Source organism: Orcinus orca, chromosome 11 (assembly GCF_937001465.1).
Source record: "Orcinus orca chromosome 11, mOrcOrc1.1, whole genome shotgun sequence".
Lineage (NCBI taxonomy): Eukaryota > Metazoa > Chordata > Mammalia > Artiodactyla > Delphinidae > Orcinus > Orcinus orca.
In genome coordinates, this window is record NC_064569.1 from 49,461,653 (window position 1) to 49,487,399 (window position 25,747).

At 36.9% G+C, this 25,747-nt stretch overlaps 1 protein-coding gene across 9 annotated transcripts in view; it reads left to right on the forward strand.

Moving 5' to 3' along the window:
• The window catches only part of USP15 (ubiquitin specific peptidase 15), a 692,408-nt gene that overhangs the window by 550,518 nt on the left and 116,143 nt on the right, over positions 1-25,747 (forward strand). For 8 of the 9 annotated variants that reach the window (XR_007469967.1, XR_007469968.1, XM_004276581.2 and 5 more), the window contains exon 1: positions 15,121-15,534. The exons of the other annotated variant lie outside the window; for it this stretch is intronic. Coding sequence is in view for 6 of the 8 variants with exons in the window: in XM_004276581.2 (XP_004276629.1) it covers positions 15,446-15,534 (89 nt within the window). In the remaining 2 variants the exon portion in view is untranslated. Of the gene's footprint in view, positions 1-15,120; positions 15,535-25,747 lie in introns of those variants that run through there. 9 annotated transcript variants of the gene reach the window in all.

Below are 25,747 nucleotides of genomic sequence, written 5' to 3' on the forward strand. Positions count from 1 at the left end.
ATTTGTGACTGAAAAAGTAGACTGTAGTAGATTAGATTTAAAACATTGTTCAACAAATAGTCATTCTTTTCCTTCCTCCTCTGGAGAGGAGTATATTTTGCCCCTATTTAATTTGGGGCTTGGCCATTTAATGTCCTTTGGCCAATTGAATGTTAATGGACCTGACAGGACCAGAGGCTTGCAATGTGCTTATATGACTGAGCTTTCTCTCTTGCATTCCAGCTTTTCACATCAGAAGGATATGCCTCAGGTACACTGATCTTTATGATAACAGAAATGTAGGGCATACTTGGACCCAACTTGCAGCTTAGAGCCAAGGTCAGCTGAGTCTAAACTAGATTTGTCAAGCCTTAGTAACAATAGGTGTAAGAAATAAATGAAAGCTTATATTCCCTGCATGCTACCAAGTATATGGGTAGTTGGTTGCACAGCAAAAGCCAAGTAGTATAGGGAGATTTTCTCAGATCAAGAATTTAATTTATGTAGGGAAAAAAAAATTATGTAGGGGTAGGGGATTAAGAGATACAAACTACTATGTATAAAATAAATAAGCAATAAGGATATATTGTACAGCACAGGGACATATAGCTATTATTTTGTAATAACTTTAAATGGAGCATAACCTATAAAAATAGTGAATCAATATGTTGTACACCTGAAACTAATATCATATCATAAATCAACTATACTTCAATAAAAAATAAAATAAATTTTAAAAGGATTCAATTTATGAATTGTTTCTTCATTTGCATCTTAGTTGTAATTTAACCTTTTGCTATGACCAGAATGTGGTGCCCAAGCCAAAGTCATATTTTGAAGCCCTAACCCCCAGCACCATGGAATTTGGAGGTAGGTCCTTTGGAGGGCAATTAGGATTACATTAGGTTATGAGGATGGGGTCCTCATGATTGGATTAGTGCCCTTATAAAAAGAGGAGGAAACATGAGATGGCTCTCTCTCCCTGATTAACTGCTTGAATTGAATCATCAGTCTTCACCTGTCTTTGGACTGGGACTTGCACCATCTGCACCTTCTGCAGGTTCTTGGGTCTTCAGACTCAGACTGGAATTTATATCACTGGCATTCCTAGCCCTCCAGCTTCCAGATGACAGATCATAGGACTTCTCAACTTCTATAACTGCATAAGCCAATAAAGAAATAAATAAATTTATGTATATGTATATCCTATATATATGTATATGTATATCTTATATATGTGTGTGTATCCTATTGGTTCTGTTTCTCTGAAGAATCCTAACTAATAAAGAAATTGGTATTAAGAAGTAGGATGAGGGGCTTCCCTGGTGGTGCAGTGGTTGACAGTCCGCCTGCCGATGCAGGGGACACAGGTTTGTGCCCCAGTCCGGGAAGATCCCACATGCTGCGGAGCGGCTGGGCCCGTGAGCCATGGCCGCTGAGCCTGCGCGTCCGGAGCCTGTGCTCCGCAACGGGCGAGGCCACAACAGTGAGAGGCCTGTGTACCACAAAAAAAAAAAAAAAAAGAAGTAGGATGCTGCTGTAACAAATATCTAAAAATGTGGAAGTACCTTTGGAATTGGGTAATGGGTAGAGGATGGAAGAATTTTGAAATACATGGTAGAAAAATCTCATACTGTCATGAAGAGACTGCTAAAGGTGATGCTGGTGAGAGCTCAGAAAGAAAAGAGGAAAACTAGAGAGAAAGCCTCCACCTTCTTAGAGAATACATAAATAATCATGAACAGAATGCTGGTAGAAATGTGGACGGTAAAAGGCCATTCTGATGAGGTCTCAGATGGAAATGAGGAACAGATTATTGGAAACTGGAGGAAAGGCTATCCTCATTATACAGTGGCAGAGAATTTGGCTAACTTGTGTTTGCATTCTAGTGTGTTGTGGAAGGTAGAACTTGCAAATGATAAAACTGGGTATTCAGCTGAGGAGATTTCCAAAAAAAATGTGAAGGAGTAGCTTGGTTCCTTCTGACTGCATATAGTGAAATATAAGAAAAGAGATTTGAATTGAATACAGAATTACTGAGCAAAAAGGAACTAGAACTTAAATATTTGGAAAATTCTCAGCCCGTCCATAAAAAAAATGAGCAAGTGTGGTCAGAAGAGAATGCTAAGGGTATGGCTGACTGACCATTCAATTAGGAGTTTAACATGGGTGTGAATCACAGATCTAATCAACCATCCCAGCAGCAGCACTGCCGGTTTGAACTGAAAGTAATGGAGAGGGGACAAAATGAAGGAAGGGTGTCAGACTTCTTAGACCCTACAGGACCTCAACCATAGTGCTATTAGGCTGTGAACATGTGTTATTCTTCATGATAAGGGAAGAATGGCCCTGAGGGGAAGATCAGCTCAGTGCTTTGTGACCACCTAGAGGGGTGGGATAGGGAGGGAGGGAGGGAGGGAGATGCAAGAGGGAAGAGATATGGGGACATATGTATATGTATAACTGACTCACTTTGTTATAAAGCAGAAACTAACACACCATTGTAAAGCAATTATACTCCAATAAAGATGTAAAAAAAAAAAAAAAAAAAAAAAAGAATGGCCCTGAGGGTGATTCAGAGATCTTCAGGGCCACCACCTCACTTTCAACAGTCCAGACAGCCACGGAGGGAAGCTATGGGGTAGGACTGCCTGGAGCTGTGGGGGCATGAGGCCCACTGGAAGAACTGTGGTGTAGACTGTGTGTTCCCACTGAGCCATGGGGATGGTATTGGCCACTCCAGGAGATTTGGAGGGCAGAGCATCCAACCAGGACTATTCTCTCACCTTAAGATCCAATGAACTCCAATAAAAATTAATTTTAAAAAAACTTAATTAAACTAAAACTTAAATAAACGCTTAATTAATTTTTACACTAAAAAAAAATCCATTGGGATTTGCCTTGCTAGAGTTTAACTTGCTTGGGACCCAGCATCCATTCCTTCTCTCCCATTTCTCCCATTTAGAATGGAAATGTCTATCCTATGCCTATCTCACATTGAATTTCGGAAGTGCAGAACTGCTTGGTTTCACATGTTCACTCACAGCTGGAGAGGAATTTTTGCCTCAAGATGAATCATCGCTCAAGTCTCACCCATATGTAATTTAGATGGACTTTAGAATTGATGCTGGAAAGAGTCAAGAGTTTTGGTGTTATTCAGGTAGAGTGAATGTATTTTACCTGTGAGAAGGATATAAATTTGGGAAAGCCAGTGGCAGAATACTATGGACTGAAATGTTTTTGTGTACCATTGGCCCCCAAATTCACATATTGAAGCTCCAATCCCCAGTGTGATGGTATTTGAAAGTAGGACCTTTAGGAAGTGATTAAAGTTATATTAGGTCATAAAGGTGGGGCCTCATGTAGGGATTAAAGCCCTTATAAAAAGAGGAGACAGGACATCTACTCCAATTTATGGAAAAGGTGGTAACTCTAACTCCCACTAACATCTCCAATTTTCAGCCACCAGAAAGGAAGAACACAAACGGGGGAGTGATAAACATGATCCTTCCTTTTAAGAGCATGAATAAGAAGTTTCACATATCACTTCTGCTCACATTCTATTGACCACAACCTAGAACATGACCACATGTATTAGCAAGGGAGATTAATAGACCATGGCGTGACACCATGTTCATAAATTGAGAGACAATATTGTTAAGATGACATTACTTCCCAAACTGATCTACAGACCCCAAGCAATCTTTATCAAAATCCCAGCTGACTTCTTTACAAAAATTGAGAAGCTAATTCTAATATTATTAAGGCATTTCAAGAATCTCAGAATAGCCAAAACAATCCTGAGAGAGAAGAACAAGGTTGGTGAACTCACACTTCTCAATTTCACAGCATATTGCAAAGCTAGATTAATCAATGCGTTGTGATACTGCCATAAGGATAAATACAGAGATGAATAAAATGGAGAGTCTTCCTAGCTATCATTAGTTAATTTTCAAAGAGGGTGCCAAGACAATTAAATGGGGGAAGGAATAGTATTTTTAACTAATAGTGCTGGAATTTCCACATACAAAAGAAATAAATTGGACCCTTACCTCACACCACATACAAAAATTAACTCAAAATGGATCAAAGACTAAATGTAAGATCCAAAGCTATAAGACTCTGAGAAGAAAATATAGGTATAAATCTTTAGGACCTCAGATTAAGCAATGTCTTAGAACACCAAAAGAACAAGCAAAAAAAGAATAAACAGATAAAATTGGACATGAAATTTAAAACCTTCTGCTTCAAAGGACACCAACAAAAAAGTGAAAAGATAACCCACACAATGGGAGAAAATTTTTGGACATCATCTATCTGATAAAGGTCTAGGATCTAAAATATTTACAGAACACATAACTCAGTAATTAAAAAATCCAATTATAAAATGGGCAAAGAATGTGGATAGACATTTATCCAAAGAAGATATACAAAGGGCCAATAAGCAAATGAAAAGATGCTCAATATCATTAGCCATCAGGAAATTGCAAATCAAAACCACAATGAGATATCACTTTACACACACTAGGATGCCTATAGTCAAAAAGACAGATAATAACAAGGATTGCTGAGGATGTGCAGAAATTGGGACCCTCATAGACTGCTGGTGGCAATGTAAAATGCTGCAGCCACTTTGGAAAACAGTCTGATAGTTCTTCAAATGATTAGACACAGAGTGACCATTTGACCCAGCAATCCCACTCCTAGGTACATACCCAAGAGAAGTGGAAATATCCACACAAACAATTGTACGTGATGTTCACAGCAACATTATTCATAGTAGTCCAAAAATGGAAACCTATCAAATGTCCATCAACTATGAGTGGATTAAATTAAGTATGGTATATCCATACAATGGAATTATTATTATTATTATTCAATAAAAAGAAATGACATACTGATACATGCTACATAGATGAACCTTGAAAACATTATGCAAAATCAAAGAGGCCAGTCACAAGGGAGCATATATTGTATGATTCTACTTAAATGAAATGTCGAAATAGGCAAATCTATAGAGACAGAAAATAGATTCATGGTTGCTTGGGGCTGAAGGGCTGAAGGGATTGGGGTGACAGCTACGGGATATGGGGTTTGGGGAAGGTAATGACGATATTCTAATATTGGGGAGATGGATACACAATTCTGTGAATGTACTAAAAGACATTAGATTGCACACTTTAAAGGAGTCAAATGTATGGTATGTGAATTATATCTCAAAGTGGTTTTAAAAAAGAAAAAAACATCCAGAGTGTTTGGTTGTGTAGCCATGTGTTCAGCTGAAACTTCTATTGCTATGGAAGAAAAGGAGAGTATACATTTAGAGACAGTAAGCAGTCTCTGCCATAGGGAGTACTCTGACCTTTGGCACTATTAGTACAGTTTCCAATTTAGTAGCAAATCATGTTACATTAAGAATGCCCAATATCATTAATATAGTGACTTACTGAATTAATGTGACATTATAGCAAGAGCAACGAAGTAAGAGTAAGGTTATTTGGATGCTAGTCCTGACCCTACCCTTTTACTAGCTTTATGACCTTGGTAAGTTGCACTGTTTCTAAGTATTAAACTGCTCATCCAAAAGGTAAGGATTAAATGAGATGATTGCTACGTCCATTGAGTTCTAAGGACATTTGATTTCAACTCTACAGATGGATATTTTCAGACTGTTTCCTCCCTATTTGTCATTTCAAGAGTCAAGCACTTGCTTACAGTGTTCCCAGGAGCCCCCCTCGTGTATAACGACTACTGTATATATTGTTCAAATAATATTTACTTCTCATTCTCAAATAGTTCATCTTTGATTCTCCATTCAAGAGTTTGTATTTTACTATTTGAGGCACTGAAAGTGAATGAGAGCTTTTCTCCCTAATATTTATTATAGACTTAGGGCTAAATTAGATCAGGGTAACAAATCTAAAACCCTGACTTTATTTTTTAATTTTTTTTTCTTTTTTTAAATTATTTTAATTTTTTTTTTACGGTACGCGGGCCTCTCACTGTTGTGGCCTCTCCCGCTGCGGAGCACAGGCTCCGGACGCGCAAGCTCAGCGGCCGTGGCTCACGGGCCCAGCCACTCCGCGGCATGTGGGATCTTCCCGGACCAGGGCACGAACTGGTGTCCCCTGCATCGGCAGGCGCAGTCTCAACCACTGCGCCACCAGGGAAGCCCAGTACAACTTTTTTAACATAAAAATAAATTACTTTTACATTGCTTACTAAAGATAGTTATCATCAATTAGATACACAATTCTTAGTTTATTGTGCTTTAACTAAAATATGATTTATCTACTAAAAAACTGAAGCCAAATGGACTATAAATGGTTAATATAGAGATATCAAAAAGAAGAAATGATTGAATATAAAATCAATCCACTGATACAACCCAGCATTTTTATTAAAGAAATTGCCATAATTTTTAGGAAGGAAAAGAATCTTAGATGAAGTGATGCCAGTTACAGTATATGAGAGTTATACTAGAGTTTGTTCATTTAATTTACTGAAACTAAATATTCTTAGAGGGCTGGGTATAGAAATTTTTCTATCAAGAACTGACAATCCAGCCTTACAGCTACAATATAACTGCACTCTTATCACAAGGTCATTGCCTGAATTTCGGCAAAATTAATTTAAGAAGCTAACCTATCTCTTTACACTAATGCTTCCCAAACTTTGGAGAGCATAACAACCACCTGTGAGATTGTTAATATGCAGCATTCTCAACCTTATCCCCTAAAGATTCTGATTCACTGTGTCTGGAGTTGGGCCTAATAATCCACATTTTAAAATGCACCTTAAGTGTTTGTGATACAGCTAATTTACAGACCAGACTTTTCAAAACACTGCCTGAGTTAGTTTAGAAACACCCATTTTCCTTTTTAACCCTCCAGCCATTAACAGTCCGTTGGATAAGTAATATACCTTCAGTGGTGAAAAGGAAGAATAAATTCCAAATGAGTTCTATCATCCCGTTCTGAAGTTCATATGAAGGACTGCATTCTCTTCTTAGATTCCTTGTTACCTAATTTAAGAGTTCCTTTTTAGAGGGGGAAGCCCTAGAATTTAATTTGAGGTACCCAAGTCTATTCTTAATCAGCAAATACTATTTCTATAGCTTTTAAAGAAACACCTAATTCCTGAGTTGATTTCATCACAAATGTTCTTCCATATCATGATAGCAAACATGTAATAAAATCATTGTCAGTAGGAACTTCCCTGGTAGCGCAGTGGTTAAGAATCCGCCTGCCAATTCAGGGGACATGGGTTCGAGCCCTGGTCTGGGAAGATCCCACATGCCGCGGAGCAACTAAGCCCATGCGCCACAACTACTGAGCCTGCGCTCTGGAGCCCGCGAACCACAACTACTGAATCCTGCACACCTAGAGCCCGTGCTCCAAAACAAGAGAAGCCACCGCAGTGAGAAGCCTGCACACGACAACGAAGAGTAGCCCCCGCTCACTGCAACTAGGGAAAGTCCGCGCACAGCAACAAAGATCCAATGCAGGCAAAAATAAATTAATTAATTAATTTAATTTTTAAAAAAATCATTGTCAGTAAAAATTTCCTTCCCAGTGAATTATCATTTCCCTTAGATGAGTCTTTCTATATTTTAAAAAAACGTATTTACTCTCTTTAACATAGTTTTAAAGTTCTTTCAGACAAAAAAGTATTCACATCTTTATAAATTGTTATTATTTGTTTTCTGAATTAATTTATGCAATATGAAAATAGAAAGCTTACAAATGCAAACCATGTTAACAGTAGAAGAATTTGGAGAAAAATTCCTCTATTTTGGAAGTCTGACAGTTCTGAACTGTCTTTTAATTTCCTAGTTTCTTTTACTTCCACTTCAAGAGAAACAAAATTGAAATTCATTTTTCTCTGAAAGGGCTAAAAGAAACTTGCTGTATAGCACCATTTACACAAACTATTCAAAAGCGGTTAGAGCATTATGGAGTCTAAAGGGCATTACTTAAAACCACTCAGCTCTTGCTCTATTAAAGACAGGGTACTTTCCTCCTTACCTTGATCTACTTCTGTTTTCCATTAACCACTTTAAGTAGTCAGTAGACATGGGTTTTATCCTTAGTTTTAACTTGCCTGCAAAGCCATTTCATTCAGTAAGTATATACTTATCAAAGAACCATTGTCCACATAGATCTGTGTCAAATACCTTGGGAGGTCAGAAGGAAGACAGGGAAGAAGGGAAGGAGGGCGAGAAGGAGGGCAGAAGGAAGGAAGGAAACAAAGTTTTGACCACGTGTACGGATTTGTAATCTATTTTGGCTAGCAGTTATATGTATTATCCAGCTCATATGTATTTACAGCTCTACTCCTCATAAGTCATCTTGACTCAGTTTCCTCTGATTGTAGTGCATGAGGTTGGCTTAACTGGTGCTCTTGCTTCCCTGAACTGTTTCAGAGTCTCTATTAGTGAGTCTTTATAGCGTTTCTCTGCATAGTATGCCAATAATTATTCTACTACAACTGGTCCAGAAGCTGTTTGTATCTACAGTCATGTATCCATGGCTTACACCTGACCCAGTGGAAATGTAATCAGCATAATTTACAAACTCCATGTCATCATTCTTGATGAATATTTATTAAAATTTGATGTTAAGAATTAGGCAACATTGCCTAAAAAGTTAAAAAGTATCTCATAATCACTGAAGACTTTAGTATAGCTATTACTTTCTATATTGTGTCAGTTTTACAGTTCATTGCTAAAAATATCTTCCATACTTTTGTGAACCAGCAGTCCAGAGAATATATCTTATTGAGCCCAATTTCTTGTTATCCACGACATAACATATCTGTGTAGTGCCACAGTAGGTGGATACAGTGGTCAATTTTAGATCTGAAAATATTTTGCCTTGTCTTAATTTCCTCAAGATAGGCTGTTCTACTACCTATCTGCATTAGCTTTCTATTGCTACTGTAACAAGTAACCACAAACTTGGTGGCTTGAAACAGCACACGTTTTATCTTACATTTCTATCGGTTAGAAGTGGAATACAGATTTCACTGAGCTAAAATCAAGACAGCCTTCCTTTCTGGAGACTTCATTTCCTTGCCTTTTCCAGCTTCTAGAAGCCATCTACATTCCTTGGCTCATGGTCCCCTTATTCCATCTTCAAAGCTGCTCCTCCGTTGTCATATCTACCTCTGACCACAGCCAGGAAAGTTTCTGGCTGTGGTCAGCGGTAGATTCATGTGACTAGATTGGACCCAACTGGATAATGCAAGATAATCTCCCCATCTCAGGGTCCTCAACCTTAATCAAATCAACAAAGTCCCTTTTTCCATGTTGCCACATAAGGTAACATATTCACAGGTTCCAGGATTAGGACTTGGACATCTTTGGGGAGCCACTACTCTGCCTTCTGTGCTGTCAGTCTCAGTCCACAGGTAAGATGACTATAACACATGTATTTGATCTATTATGTATCTATATTTATAATTAGAGGACATTCATAATCATATGAAAATATTTTTGTATCATATTCCACTATTGGCTTCCAAGTACATTGTTTTACCCTTAAGAACACCTTCACAGAAAAGACTGTGAGTAAAGCTGGACTTTTAATATCATCCTTCTCGGCCACTTTAATGATTGGGTGTCTTTGACATAGGATACTACTAATTTTAACAGAATTGTTTATATTACTGCATACAGCTTTGTGATCTTAATGAATTTGTTTAAACGTTCAAATTTAGTATCTGCCCCAGTCTAAGAGGGACAGATATTTCATAAGTAATAATTGCTACTATATATTGAGCTCTATTATGAGTTTCACATTCATTACTTCATTCTCTTTTTGACTGAATGCTATAAAAGAAGTCTATTATTCCCATTTCACAGATGAGGAAACTAAAGTTTCTAGTATCACAGAACTAGTAAGTAGCAGAATGGGGCATTCAAATATAGGTCTTTCTAAGATATATAATTTTCCACTATATTGTGTTAAATTTCCATAAACATTAAGTAAATCAAGTTATGTGTGGAGGTATATTGTTATTTCCTGCACGTATCATGAATTCCTCATGCTAAACAAATCACATCCAATGTATTACATAGTGGTCTTGGGCCACAAATAATTTTAGAAATGCACAACTGACATAGTTCAAAGGGCCTAGACAGAAGCATACTGGCTAGCAACAAAAAGTGATAGTAAATATTTTTATAAAATCACTAGACTTGTTTTACCTTCATTGTTGATGTCTTCTAACTTGACTAAACTGTCCATGTGGTCTGTAGTGCCCCTATTGCTTAGAGATACCTGGAAGACAACATCATGAAAAATTCCTCATACAATGTTTATATCACTCCCAGAACACAGATGTATTAAGAACTGCTATTATATTGTTCTAAAACTCTGTGTAAGCAGTTTAAATCCTTTCACTACCTAAGCCAAAATGAAGAGAAGGATTGTTCAAACAGAAAATCTGAATAATTCAGTCCTCTCTTGGAAGGAAACAAAGTTAATCTCTCTGGACTCTATATAGTTGAAGAATCACTGGATCATTACACAAGTCTCTACCTCACTTTGGATGTGTAGATTTTGAAGACCCATGGGCATAAAAGAAAACATTTTTAAACTCGTGCACAAAACTTATGTAAGTATGATCAAGTATATAATGTTAAGATCAATATTTTTTTTTTTTTTTTTTTTTTTTTTTTTGTGGTATGCGGGCCTCTCACTGTTGTGGCCTCTCCCGTTGCGGAGCACAGGCTCCGGACGCGCAGGCTCCGGACGCGCAGGCTCAGCAGCCATGGCTCACGGGCCCAGCCGCTCCGCGTCCTCCCAGACCGGGGCACGAACCCGCGTCCCCCGCATCGGCAGGCGGACCCTCAACCATTTGCGCCACCAGGGAAGCCCTAAGATCAATATTTTGTTTAATTTAACCTGTCCTTTAAAACAAAAGATCAGCATGTTTGAAATGATTTAGATTTCTAAAGTCCATCTATTATTATGAAGCTTGGGAAAAGGACCCAGAAGCTGCTTAGCATTTCTATTTTTTCATGAAGTGGTTCTTTAGCAACCTTGAAGCCTATATATAAATATAATAACATATTCAACCTTTAACCTGTCAATCCATATAAGCAACAAATAAAGAAAAAATAAAACAGGCAGATTTCCCTCCTATCAACCTTGATTTAATCTATATTATTCTTGATTGGATAGGATAACCAGAGTCTTTTCTTGGAAAAGTTTCCCACCATACAGGTACATTTCATTTTGAAATATCTAGGACCCACAGACTATACTATGTCTTAAGAATTTTTTTGCTATAATTCTAGACGTATAAGACTATTCGACTTGTTTATTGATTCAATCCAATTTAGTTCTCTGATCGTTTAGTGTCTACTATAGATTGACATCAGCCTTCAGAGTAGTGTCAGCTTTCACAGCATTTTGTGTCTCTTCCAAAATAGAGAATAAAAAGTAGCAGCTCAGATTAATTCATTAGCAGACTTCATGCCCATGTTAAAATTAAACTTTCTAGATCCTTTAGGGTAGAAGGTATAATTTTGTTTGTTCTAATTTTTTTAATTTAAGTAACTTTAGTTAGGGCAGATCATTCATTAGCGTTCCCGCAACTCCTTACTGTCTTAACAGTTTTTCTTCGCCCATTTACATTAGCTATATTGAACCCTTGCAAGCATTTGAGTTTCAGCCCCAGAAGAGTCTAATCACCTTATTTTTAATTAGAAAACAAATGTTCACAGAGATTAAATAACTTGGCCAAGGTGACCCAGCTAGTTAGTGGCACTGAGCCAGAGTCAAAATCCAAGTATACTGGCCTTTTCTCTAAGGCACTGTATTCATTTCACTACTTTTTCTTTCTCTTTATCAGCACCTAACACTTATCTGAAATAAGAAGCCTCTGTGGGTTTTGTTTTTTTTAAGTTTTAAAAACTGCATCGTGGCACTTACAATTTTTATTCATATCTCAAGTTTAAAAATATCATTAACAGATTAAGCACATTACTACATGCTGTTTTGGTGTTTGCACTACTCCCCCGCCTTTCCACTGCCTTTTAGCTGTCCAGAGAGCTAGTAAAGCGAAAAGAGAGTTATAAAATTACAAAAGAGAAAAGAATGAAGGGTTTAGATAGTTGAACAGGCATGGGGGGAGTGGGGCGTTATCGGAGGGAATAACTGTAGAGGAAGGACAAGGAAGAAGGAAAAAATGAAACAGTGGTTCCTGAAGACCTGAGATAGGAAGTGTTGAGAAATAAAGACAGCTAGGTCATCAATCATTGTTCCTTTAGGGGATGTGCTGATTCTAGCAGATTCTTCCTTAGGCTCATGTAGCCAGCACCAAACAAAATTGTGAAGTATGCAAAGCTCCTCTTGGAATTCTTTGTACTTTCTTGCATTCAGCTCTATTTTTTTAAAAAATGCAGTGCTTTTTCTTCTTTCTCTGATCCATCTCAGGCTGAAAACCAGCTCTCATTTAACACCTTAGTTTTAAGACTTACTCTCTCCTGGACTGTTGACATTTGAAGTCCTATCTTTTAATTGCAGGATACAAGAACCTTTCTGAAAGGGATCATTTAAACATCGGTGAGCAGAGAGGAAATTATTTGAAGATGAAGAAATCCTGCCTTTATGTAAGGTGCACTTTATTCATATCAAGCCTAATTTCTAAAGTACCCAGCATACCCCCTTTCCCTATTCAAAGCCCTAGGTTAAATTTTTAATGGACAAGAAAGGTGCAGAGTCTGAGAAGGCAATGGCAATCACCAAGTAAATACTACATTTTTATAAAATTAACTAAGGGAAGCATCAATGAAGATACTTATTCCAAACAAGCTGATGTAACCCCTGGCTTATATTCAATTATCTGTGTGATTCATGGGAAAGTTACATTTCTCATCAATTATCTACTTAGTTATTCAGTAGAGAAAATATTCAGTAGTGGACCTTAACCAATTTAGTATTTATAAACAATATCTTATTTCTCTTCATAATTGAGAGTAGAATAAGCATAAGTAAAATAAGCAGAATTTCCATAAATTAGTAAACTGAAGTCACTAGAAAGTTGATTGCTGTAATCAAGATCATGAAGGTCAGTAGAAAAATAAAAGCTTACTCAAAACTTCTAGATTCTGGAGCTAGACTGTTTGGTTTCAAATTTGGGTTCTGCCACTTGCCTCAACACCTCATCTACAGAATGGTAATAATAATAATACCTACCTCATGCAGTTGTTATGAGGATCAAGATAATACTTCCATCAAAGTGTTTAGAACCTGGTTTGGCACTTTATAAGTGCTTGTTAAATAAAATACTATAACTATTATTTCTTTCTTGACTCTGAAGGCAACTAGTTAGGTCTACAAAATGACCTCATAAATCTGACATATAATTCAAATTGACATTGAACTTACACATCTATATCCAATCAACTCATTGTCTTGAACATGGTGCAAACGAAGAAAAGGTTATTTCATTTTTTGCATAGCTACAGACTTCAACATATCAAAAATGCACTTTCTTTGAAAGGAAATTGGACAGCAGAGTGTGCATGAGGCATCACTTCTCAATTATGTTATGTTTATAAAATGATGGAGAGTATGTTTGCCTTCAAAGTCCGTAACTTTTTTCCAACAGCTTTACTGAGATATAATTTACACATTATTACAATTCATCCTGTCAATAGTGAACAACATTAGTGTTTATTGATTGGCTACTATGTCCCAAGTAATAAACACATTGTTTCATTTAATCTTTATAAAAATTCTTTAACATAGGTACTGTTATTCCAAATTTAATGACTAAACTATAAGTTAAACACTTTGCAGCTAGAGGTTGAGATGAGGTTTGAACTCATGTTCATATGACTCCACTATTTTTCCCATATCATGCTGCCTTTCTCTGGAAAACTACTTAGTTCTCTTTCAGAGGTTGCGTGGGAAAGGAGGGAAACGTAACCCTTTGATGGTATTCATAGTTAAACAAACTCTAATTTTTAACTTGTCAAGAGTCAAATGTATAAGAAATAGCAGTAATTGGAAGCTGTTTCCAGAATTTCAAATCAAGGATGATACGATAATACAAAATAGTATTATTTCAAAGAAAATAAGCAGTAATAATGCTGATACACACAAATTACAATGCCAATATACACTACCCTTGGAAGGATTTAGCACTTCTTAGTAGCATATTACACCCAGTTACTGCATTCTCACCAAATGAGTTAGGGTAGAGGTTGAAAATGAGTAAACAAGAGAGATCATGCAGGAATTCTTATCCATCGTTTAGTCTTTTCACATCACGTGTTATCTTAAAGTCAAATCTCCAGACATCTTCATGCTTGGAATTACTTAAGCAGTTTTGCCACAATTCATTTATGAAACACATATTTGGGTGGTTCTTATATGTTAGGCAGCATTGTGCTAGCCGCTAGTTGTACAAAGGTTTTGGGGGGTTTGTTTTATGACTCTAGTGCAGCTCAGTTTACATTTTAATTTAGGCTTTCATACGGAGTGGTAATTAGTGTACTATAGTGTATAGATAGCCAGTGGGCTTTGGAAGCTGGATTGCCTCTCCACTTACTGTGTGACGTTGGCATTTGACTTTTGAGAAACTCGATTTTCCCATTTATAACACAACTAGCTTCAAATAATAGCTGGTATTATCTACTTTCAGGTGCACACACCATGCGAAGGTGCGCCTAAGAAAATGTTACTTCCTAACATCTAGGAGAATGGGTTTCTCGCCCGTTTTTTCCCCTTTAGTACCTGGTATTATTCGATACATATTTTACACTCTGTTCACCGAGGAACTGGAACATGTTTTTCACTGCAGCTTAGCTATCTGGGTGTGCCTGGGGAGGCGTCACAAAGAACCTGTAAAAGGTCTCCACCTACAGCAGGAGTAGAAGCGCAAGAAAGAGCCCAGGCAGATCACTGCGGCTAAGCGTTCGGTTTCGTATTGTTCTCTGTTTGGCCCAATATTCACCGAGTTTAGGTTCCGCAACTCGCAACGAAAAGACTCGAGTCACGGACCTGTTAAAAATTTTCTGCCATATTTTAGGCGTCCCCACGCCCCCCGCCCCACCCTCAAGCGTGAGTGAATGCGCAAATAAGGGTTTTCAGGCGTCTGTGGGAAAGAGGGAGGGGAAGGCAGAAGTCAAGGACGGACGGGGTGGTGGCACCACTGAAGCGCGAGAGGACCGAGGCCCCATAGACAAGAGTTAAAACCAGGCGGTCGCGGGCCGGAGGAAGCCGAGGCGAGCTGCTGGACGGGCGGGAGCCGATGGGGGGCAGCAGACCACCGCGGCGCACTCACTCCGCCCGGGCCCAACGCTTCTCCGAAGGCGCACCCCCCCAACCTTACGTCTCTTTTGGTTTCGACCTGCCGACTGGGAGGGGCCGCGGGACGCCATTCCCACAATGCTCTGGGGCGTGCCGCCGTCCGTCGCTGCCGCCTCCGCTACCGCTAGTGGAAGAAGATGGCGGAAGGCGGAGCGGCGGATTTGGACATCCAGCGGTCTGACATCGCGACGCTGCTCAAAACCCCGCTCCGGAAAGGGGACACCTGGTGAGGGAAAGGGGTTGAGGTGGCTGTGGTTGCCCGAGGGTGGTGGAGAACTGGGCGAGAACTGCGGTCTGGTGTCTCGGTGGTGACAGGTGCGGGCAGGTCCGGCGGCGGCCGCCTCGGGCAGCAGGATTTTGGCCGCTCCCGAAAGGTTGGAGCAAAGATTGGACCCGAAATGAGGGACAGGGTTCGTGGCTCGTTGGGGCATGCTAAGAGGCTTGCGGGGAGCGGCGGCGGCGCCGGCGGCTCGTGCAGTTCTCTTCGTCCTTCTTCCTCTGGTAGTGCCGCTCCCACCCCAGGCCTTCCCGAACGATAGGTTACACTCGTTGGTGTGAGTCTCTTAATGTTTGACAGGTCCTGGTCCCGCAGCTGATCAGGATCTCACCCTCTACTTCTTTAGTCATTTCTTTTCCCGGCATTGTCGGCCTCCAAGTTCCCTATTCTGATTCTCATATTCTTCCGGGAGGCCGGCTGCAGGATGTTTGCGGTTCGTACTACACAGGTGGCATGTGTCAGGGCGCCACTTAAGAGAAAGGAACCTTAGTTCCTAGTTCCTTGTCAAAAGGAGGGAGGGGAGTACGGAACCTTAGGCTTCTGAGTGGTACCACGTGGTCTTGTGCCTTGGAGGCTTGATAGACGCCGGTAGCGTTTCTCTTAGAAGTGCAGCTCTTCCCTCCTGTTTGAAGGATAACGCAGGCCTGCAAAAAGTAGATAAGTCCACTTGAGGCTTAAGTCACTTGCTAACGTTCAAACTTATAAAATACGAAAGGATATACTTAAAATACTGAAGGAAGTATTTGGAGATTTTAATATTTGTGGGCCATATCAAGTGGTATTCAGAATAACTTCAGTATGTGAATATGTAACATAAAGTGCTCTGTTTTATTAGGAAGTATAATGCGCTTCTTTATTATAATAAAAGTTATTTTCATTTCTTATCATCACCATACAGTGGTATATAATTTACAGAGTGTTTTTTCATTTACTCGATATGGCTTAGTGGAAGGAACATAAGATTTAGACCCAAATTAGACCTTTTCACCACTTAGTTTGCAGTATGACTTTGAGAAAAGTTACTTTAAATCATTGCACCTCAGTACCTTCATCTATGAAATGGACAGAATAATTTCATTATAGGGGTTTATCCTGAGTCAGTGAAATATTCTAAAAGATTATTTATGAGATAACATTAAATTTTAGTTACCTTCTTATCACCGCCATTTCTGATACAATGCTGTGGTATTAGAATCATTTTCAAGTAAACTAGTAGATGGCAGACTTGGGACTTGAATTTAAGTACTTTGATCTAAGTCTTGGTACTTTTTTCCTACTTTGTTAGGCTGCATACTATGTTTATGTGATAAAAGCCCCTGAGGATGTAAACATATACTTGCTGCATTACAGCAAAAAATATTTAATAATTATTGTTCATATGGCAGTGTTCCTAAGATGTTTATTACTGTGGGGAAATTAGACATTTCCTAGGACATTTATGTTTACCTTGGCCTGTGGATTGTTAAAGATGAAATGAATCCTTGATTCTTATTGTTTGTTAAAGAACACTTTAAAATTCTTAATTTACCTTGCCTATTACCACCTCATAAAAAGATAAATGTGGATTTCCACAAAATAGAAATCTATAATTTAATATATAGATATTATTTATATGGGTATTCTCTTTAATGTTGTTGTGGTTTTGATATACTGAGTAATAATTGGTGGTGTTGATACTACAGGATGATGGGAGCAATATGAGTATTGTGAGCACTAAATGTTAAAGTTTAGCATTTTTATTTTTTGACAGAGTTACTGTAAATCATTTTAAAAGATCTATTTAAAAGAGTAAATACAGGAAGTCTATAAATGAGTCATTTCAGTGCTTCCATTTTAAAGAAAAGGAAACTGAGGCCCAGATATTTAGGTAACAGCAGAATGTGCAAATTTTTATCCTCACAATTGATTTCCCCTCTTATTTAAAGAAAAAAATGCAGGAAAAAGATGGTACTGGGATACTGCAGAAACTATATAGTTTGGTTTATATGCGAGCCAGTTTTCTTGGAATTAGCAGGTGAAACCTGTCAAAAAAGGAAGTAACAAAAGTTTGATTCAGAGTTTTAAGGAGAATAATTTCGTAAGTACAAATTTGATAATGTATTCATGAGTACAGAATTAGTAAAGATATTTAATAATTTAGTTGTAACTTGGGCTCATGTTTTTGGAACTCATTAAAACTTGTTAAAAAGTTATCTCTCGGGCTTCCCTGGTGGCGCAGTGGTTGGGGGTCTGCCTGCCGATGCAGGGGATACGGGTTCGTGCCCCGGTCCGGGAGGATCCCACATGCCGCGGAGCGGCTGGGCCCGTGAGCCATGGCCGCTGAGCCTGCGCGTCCGGAGCCTGTGTTCCGCAATGGGAGAGGCCGCAAGAGTGAGAGGCCCGCGTACCACAAAAAAAAAAAAAAAAAAAAAGTTATCTCTCTTTTTAAGGTCTTAAAAAATTGTTGGATTAGTCATTTATGGGTATTTGGGCAAATCCTGTTTGTTATTTTATAGCTGAAATGGGCCATATGCAAATGGAACATTGTCTTGGTATATGTATATAACTATCTTGGAAAGACTGATAAGGATTATTGAGAAAAAATGGTAGGTTTACCATGAGTTTATTCTTGAAATTTTAATACTAATGTTTGATGTTACAATGAAATGTGTGCAGATGAATAAAGTTCATTAATTAGGTTGTGAGCACTTTGCAGATAAGGACTGCCTCTTAGTACGCTGGTAATTAATGCTAACACCTGGGCAAGGATAAAAATTTGCTTCTACATGAATTTCTGTTTATTTGTAAATGGTGAATGATTTTTATCTGGAAGCTAACCTTCTAGAAATGAAAATAAGTTACACATGTCTGAGATGAGGACAAACAAACCTTATGATATGTTTGGTATTAGACTTCATAGTGACAGTAATGTCAAAATTGATGCAAGAGAGTTGTACCTCTTAAAAAGGTTGGGTATAAAAGTAACACAGATCTGCATTAGATGGAGTAAAGCAGTGGTCTTGTATGCTGTTTCTTGATCTGTGTTTAGCTCCAAGGAGAGATTCAGAAAACCAGGAACAAGACTGTTAGAATTTAGAAACTATAGAGGAAGAATAAAGGAACTAGAACTGTTTAGCTTAGGATGAATGAAAGATAATTTAATTTTCAGATACATGGTAGTTTCTCCTGATAAGATAAAAGGAAAATTTGTTTAAAGTTCATTGCATGTAAGTATATTAGGGATGGAGGAACCTATTGAAGGGGATAATAGTTAAATGAATAAATGTACAAAGGCATGTTGTGGGTTATGGAATACTCTCTTTGGAGATTTCTTTTAAAATAGATTTATTATGAGTAAATAAACAGATGACTACAAATCACCAAAATCACTGCTTTATTTCCCCATTTTATTAAATGTTATTCATCTACCAATCATTTTCACTAATTTTTATGTTCAAAGCTAACTTTATAAATTAAATTTTGCATGTTATTTTTATATAAACCCTAATAAAATAACTCTAGTAGGTTTAAGGTAACTTTGGAGAGTAGCTTTAATTTGCATTTAGAGTCATTTAAAATATGTATGATGTTTTTGTCTCAGTAAACTGCCAAGGAATCACATCAGTCAGGTTTTTAGATAGGAGAGACACTAATTTCAATTTCAGAGCTTTCCTTCCATTCCTACTCTTTTACCTAGAAGTCTTTGAGGCTTTATTTTATATGGTCCCTTATGTTTTTGCGACTTAGATTTACACTAACAGAAAATAATCTTAAGTCAAAAAATCAGTTAATAATGTAAATGGACACTATTAATCAATATGAACTCCAAATTGTTTAGTGTGTACTTGTTGAGAAGTTTTTACATTACTGTTACTGTTAACTTTAGTTGTACCAAAGTGTTTACCACTGAACTAGGGTATATATTACATCATTTGCAGGAAATGAAACCAGAAAGCAAAACTGTTTTTTAGTGTTGGTAAATTGATGAAAATAAGGACAGAAATAGGGACATTAAAGTGTATTTTTCACATTTTAGTTGCTTAAAATCGAGAAAAGCAATTTTTCCCAATTGTTTTCATAAGTTTTAAAATCACTTGTAAGTGGTTAGTGAAGCCAAGATTAATGTACCCTAATTGGCCAAGAAGATCCAGAGCTTTAGTCAGTGTTTTCATTTATCTACTTAGTGACATTCAGGCTTTATTTTTTCCTAAATCATACCATTTTTTTTATTAGCACATACAAGGTATTAACTAGATGTTCTTTTTAGAAAATAGTTTTGTGACAGTTATTAATCTTGCTTGCATGAAAGTATAATAAGAAAAAAATTGTCAGGCTATGACCGATCATATTACATTTAAAAACACTGTGCTAGGTATTGTTGAAGTACTTACATATGTTAACTTATTTACTCATCACCACAATTCTAGGGTACTAGAATGTGAATGTGCTCTAATTCACATTTGCCAAAATAGGAATTCACCCGGATAGGCTCAAAGAGGTGTTCACACATTGATATATCTGAGATTCGAACCCAAGCAGTCTGGGGCTTTAATTCAGGCTTTAAAATTACTGTTCTACGCTGCCTTTTATTTTAAAGATGCATTTTAAAGTGTTCCACTTTTTTAAAAAATGGACATTCTTTTCTCTTTAAATGGAGTCTATTTTATATTTAGCAGCAGAATTCTTCCATTTTATCCCACACTTGTTTCTTGTGACTGTTCAGTTTAGATATGGTAGAAAATCTTAACATCTTGCTTTTGGAAATTAAAATATGTTTAAAGATTAATAGGTTATTTACTGAATATGTAGAATAAATATTATTTTGATGCAAAAGTACATTTAAACAAAAGAAACTGGGATCGTGTATTATTTAGATTTGGGGTTTTAATTGTTTATCAGTAATCATAAGTGATTTGTTAGAGGCCATATGGCCCCTTTTCATATAGTTTTACAGAAACAGCATATCAAGCAGATAGGAAGAACTTGTAGGATATTTTGTTTTAGTACTTTGCCCATATTTTTAAAAGTGTTTGGTTTACAATAAACCACAAATACATAAGACTTTTTTTCAACTAAGAATCCATAGGAACAGCCCAACACAGAAAATGCAAATGTGAAAGTTCGATATTTTATGTTCTATGTTTACCAACTTTTTGTGAATTTTCAAAGTCAAAGCACATTTGAATTAAGACAGTGGAAGGTACATAACCATATTGATAGCTCTTTAACATCTTCCTGAAAACTGACAGTCCATGTAACATCACTGCTAATAAAATCAATTTTGCCATGTTAGTCATTAGATATATTTGTTTTATTACATGAGTTTAGAGTGATTTTTCTTTTCCTCACTTTGAGAATCACTTTACAAAAAAAGCATAATTATTATAAAAGTGAATTGAAACACCATCAGATATATTGGCAGGGAGATAAAGGGAAGGTTGAGAACTACTGGTGGAGGTGTTTGCATGCATTATCTGGTTGGATTTTCAAAATAAGGATCAAAGTATGTATTTATATTCCTTTCTTGTAGATGAGAAGTCTGAACTCAGAGGAATCATTTGGTTTGCATGTGGTTCACAGGTGATAATACCACCACTAGTGAACCTTTATTGAGTGCTTACTCTGTTCCAGCCACTATTCTAAATGCTTTATACATGTGCAGCATATAATAAGAGCAAGTACTCTTATTTACCTCATTTTACGGGTGTGTGATGATTTCAGAGCTGGTTTTTTAAATACCTGGCTTATAATGATTTAAAATACTAAATCCTACCAGTATCTCCTTAGTATTAAAAATGTTTTGTGCTGTCACTACTTACATGTAATTCAAACCGTGTTTCATAAGGCAGTAAACTATTTCTTCTTAGTCTCCATATAGAATATTTCAGCGATTACTAGTTTTTCCTTCCCTGCGTAATGTCAGCCTGGTTTGTGCCTCTTATTTTCATTTCCTTAGTTACTACTGTAATTCACACTCTGTATCTTATATTTATTCCTTTGAAGTCGTTTTTCCAGATTCTTTCACCATCTATTCTTTAAAACAAAGGGAATGTAGTTCCTTTCAACTTTATCATCCAGTTTACATAGAAGCCACTACTAAAGAAACCTAGAATAAGACTGATTGGTAGTAAGTGACCTCAGTTTTGGATACAGATTAAAATGATGTATCTGAGGGAACAATCAAGAATAGCTCCTCAAAAAGAAGCAGCTCGGATTCTAATATAAGGCAGAAAACCTCTGTAGGATTAACCTATATTTGGTTATGCCTAGAATACTGCTTCTGTCGGTAAGATTCTGCATGGCTTCTTTATAGCTCTCCAAAAAGAAAAGGAGGGTAATGACTACTTTTTCCTCTTCATGAGGAGGAGAATTAAGAATACGGTCCCTTCCACTCTCCTTTTAGTTTTGAGAAGACCCACATATTAGTGTGATAATTCCTTGTGGTTCAGGAAAATGGTTTAGCAGAAGTAGCCATAGAAAAGACTTCCTCTGTGAAAGAAGTTAAAGGCTCTCACAAGTTAAGTCCAATGCGGCTCTGAGACCAGGCTATTCTGAGTTTCAGAGAGGCAGTTTTTGTTATTTTTTTAAATTGAAATATAGTTGATTTACAATGTTGTGTTAGTTTCAGGTGTACAGCAGAGTGATTCAGTTATACCTATACATATATCCATTCTTTTTTAGATTCTTTTCCATTTTAGATATTACAAGATATTGAATATGGTTCCCTGTGCTATACAGTAGGTCCTTGTTGGTTATCTGTTTTATATATAGTGTTTTGTATATTTTAATCACAAACTCTCCTAATTTACCCCCCCACCCCACCCCCAAAAACACACATACACACTCACACACTTTCCCCTTTGGTAACCATAAGTTTGTTTTCTATGTCTGTGAGTCTGTTTCTGTTTTGTAAATAGGTTCATTTGTATCCGTGTTTTTAGATTCCACATGTAAGTGATATCATCTGATATTTGTCTTTCTTTGTCTTACTGACTTCACTTAGTATAGAGAGCCAGTTAAAACCTGGGAGCATTAGAGACAAAATTAAAAAGAGCATCAAGTTCCTGTAGTAAAAAAACAATAAGATTAAGAATGGTAGGGTGATAATTATATTTATCATGTTGTACATTACGTCTCTAGTATGTATGTATTTTCTAACTGTTAAGTTTGTACCTTTTGACTGCCTTCATCCAATTCTTCTTCCCCCCACTCCTGCCTCTGGTAACCATACTCTTTTTATATGAGTTTGTTTGGTTGGTTGTTTTTGTAGTATAATTATCCTGTATCACTATGTTACTTCCTGTTGCAGAACATAGCAATTCGATATTTCTGTACATTTCAAAATGATCACCAAAATAAGTCTAGTTATGATCTATCACCATGCAAAGATATTACATAATTATTGACTGTATTTCCGGCACTGTACATTTCATACCGGTGACTCATTTATTTTGCAGCTTGAAGTTTGTACCTCTTAATCTCATTCACCTATTTCTCTCCTCCTCCCAACTTCCTTTCCTCTAGCAACCACCTGTTTGTTCTCTGTATCTGTGACTCTTCTGTTTTGTTATGTTTGTTCATTTTTTAGATTCCACATATATGTGAAATCATACGTATTTGTCCTGTCTGAGTTATTTCATTTAGCATAATACTCTCTACATCCATTCATGTTGTTGCAAATGGCAAAATTTCATTCTTCAAGGCTGAGTAGTATTCCATTGTAATATAATTAACAGTGCTGTATGTTATATATGAAAGTTGTTAGAGTAAATCCTTAGAGTTCTCATCATAAGGAAAAAAGTTTTTTTCTATTTAATTTTGTATTATATGAAATAATGGATGTTCACTAAACTTATTTTGGTAATCATTTCATAGTGCATATAAGTGAAATCATTATGCTGTACACCTTAAACTCATATAGTGCTGTATGTCAATTATATCTCAGTAAAACTGGAGGAAAGAAAAAAAGAATGATAAGGGTTAAATGATCATGGTTAAAGAGACCTGATAATTTGGGTTGCTTTATATTTTTTAGCAATATAACAGCTTGACAAATTTTAACAGTTTAATCAAGAAATTTTTCTTTGATATAGATGGAAAATGTATTTTCGTAACTTTGGATATCAAGCAGAAGAAACTTGATTCTCAGGAGAGATGTAGCTAAGTATATGTACTGTGTAGTTGTGGCTATGATTACAAATATTACCACTCTTTTATAAGGTTAAGAGCTTTTTGCATGTATGAAGTGATAGTGATAGTGTTGTCATTTTACAGATTCAGAAACTGAGGTACAGAGTTAAGTGCACGTGGTAATATACTCAGTCAGTGGTAGAGCAGAGATTCTGACTTAGGCAGTCAACTCTAATGCCTGCATTTTAAACTGTACTGCCTGCCTATGAGTGATAAGCCATAGCCATTTATGGAAGCATTTTTTTGAGGGATGAATACTTGAAAGTATTAGAATCAAGAAGTGACAGCTTTGTCATATTAGTAAAACACCATATTCATCTAGTTATCCATGTGAGGAACCTCTAGAATTTTCTAGGTCTTTCTGGTTTAGCCTTCTAGTCGTAGCAGTCTCATTTCTAACTAATATAGCTCTTTGATACAGATGGTGCTTCCCGTTTCCTGCAAAGTCTTTACATGCTCCTACCTTATAGGACTTTACACATCATTCATATTATTTCCAGTACATTTTACTAAGCCCTGACTTTCCGTTTCTTCAAAACCAATCTCTGTAAAATCATCCGTAATAATTCCATCCAGATCTATGGCCCTTTCACTCTCTTCTTTATTTTTTTTTAAATACAAGAGCTTTATAGTGATATAATTCCCATATCATACAATTTGCCCACTTGATGTGTACAGTTCACTGGATTTGGGTATGTCCACAAAGTTGTGCAACCATCATCACAATCAATTTTGGAATATTTTTATCATCCCTAAAAGAAACCTCATACCTATTAGCAGTCTCCCCTGCCCCCTTTTCTACCCAAATCTCCCTGTTTTTGGCAGCTACTAATCTTTCTTGTTCTATAATTTTGCCTTCTGGATATTTCATGTAAATAGAATCATACAATATGTGTGATTTTTGTGCCTGGCTTCATTCACTTAACATGTTTTTTAGGTTCATCCGTTTTGTTGTGTGTATCAGTACTTCATTTCTTTTTATTTCCAAAAAATGTTCCATTGTATAGATATACCACATTGAATTATTCCTTCATCGGTTGATGGACATTTGGGTTGTTCACAATTTTTGACTGTTACAAATAATCCTGCTATGAACATTTGTGTGCAAGTTTTTCTCTAGACACAAGTTTTCATTTCTCTTGGGTGTATACCTAGGAATGGAATTGCCGAGTCTCTATGTTTGCTTTTTAAGAACTGATAGACTCTTTTCCAAACCAGTTGCACCATTTTCCATTTCTACCAGCAGTGTATGAAGGCTCCAGTTTCTCCACATCCTTGAAGTGCTTGTTGTTGCCTGTCTTTTTGATTATAGCCATCTTGGTGGATGTGAAGTGGTATCTCATTGGGGTTTTGATTTCAGTTTTCATAGTGGCTAATGATGTTGCACATCTTTTCATATATGCTTATTGACCCTTTGTATATCTTTGGGAAAATGTCTGTCTAGATCCTTTGCCTATTTTCCAATTTGGTTATTTGGTTCTTTATTATTGAATTTTAAGAGTTCTTTATTCTGGATACAAATTCTTTATCAGATAGATGATTTGCAGAATTTTCTCTGATTCTGTGGGTTTTCTTTTCACTTTCACAATCTTACTTGGCCTCCTTCCTGAGTTCTTTATTTGTCTCTTAGTTTAGATGTAAAAAGAGGTCATAAAAATTAGTTCTTGCCAACTGATGAATTTAATGTGCAGAGCAGAAAATAGGTTGGAAACGCTTCAGATCTAAAAATTAAGATATAAAGGGATGATTATTTGGTTTATTTGATGGTTTATTTGAAAGAACTTCATAGCTTTCTTTGGTTATGTTTTACTGATGAGTTTTAGTTTGTGGTACTTAAAAAAATTCAGTGAAATATCTAGTTTATAACGATTTAAAATACTACATACGGGACTTCCCTGCCAGTCCAGTGGTTAAGACTTTGCCTTCCAATGCAGGGGATGTGGGTTCATTCCCTGGTCAGGGAGCTAAGATCCCACATGCCTTGTGGCCAAAA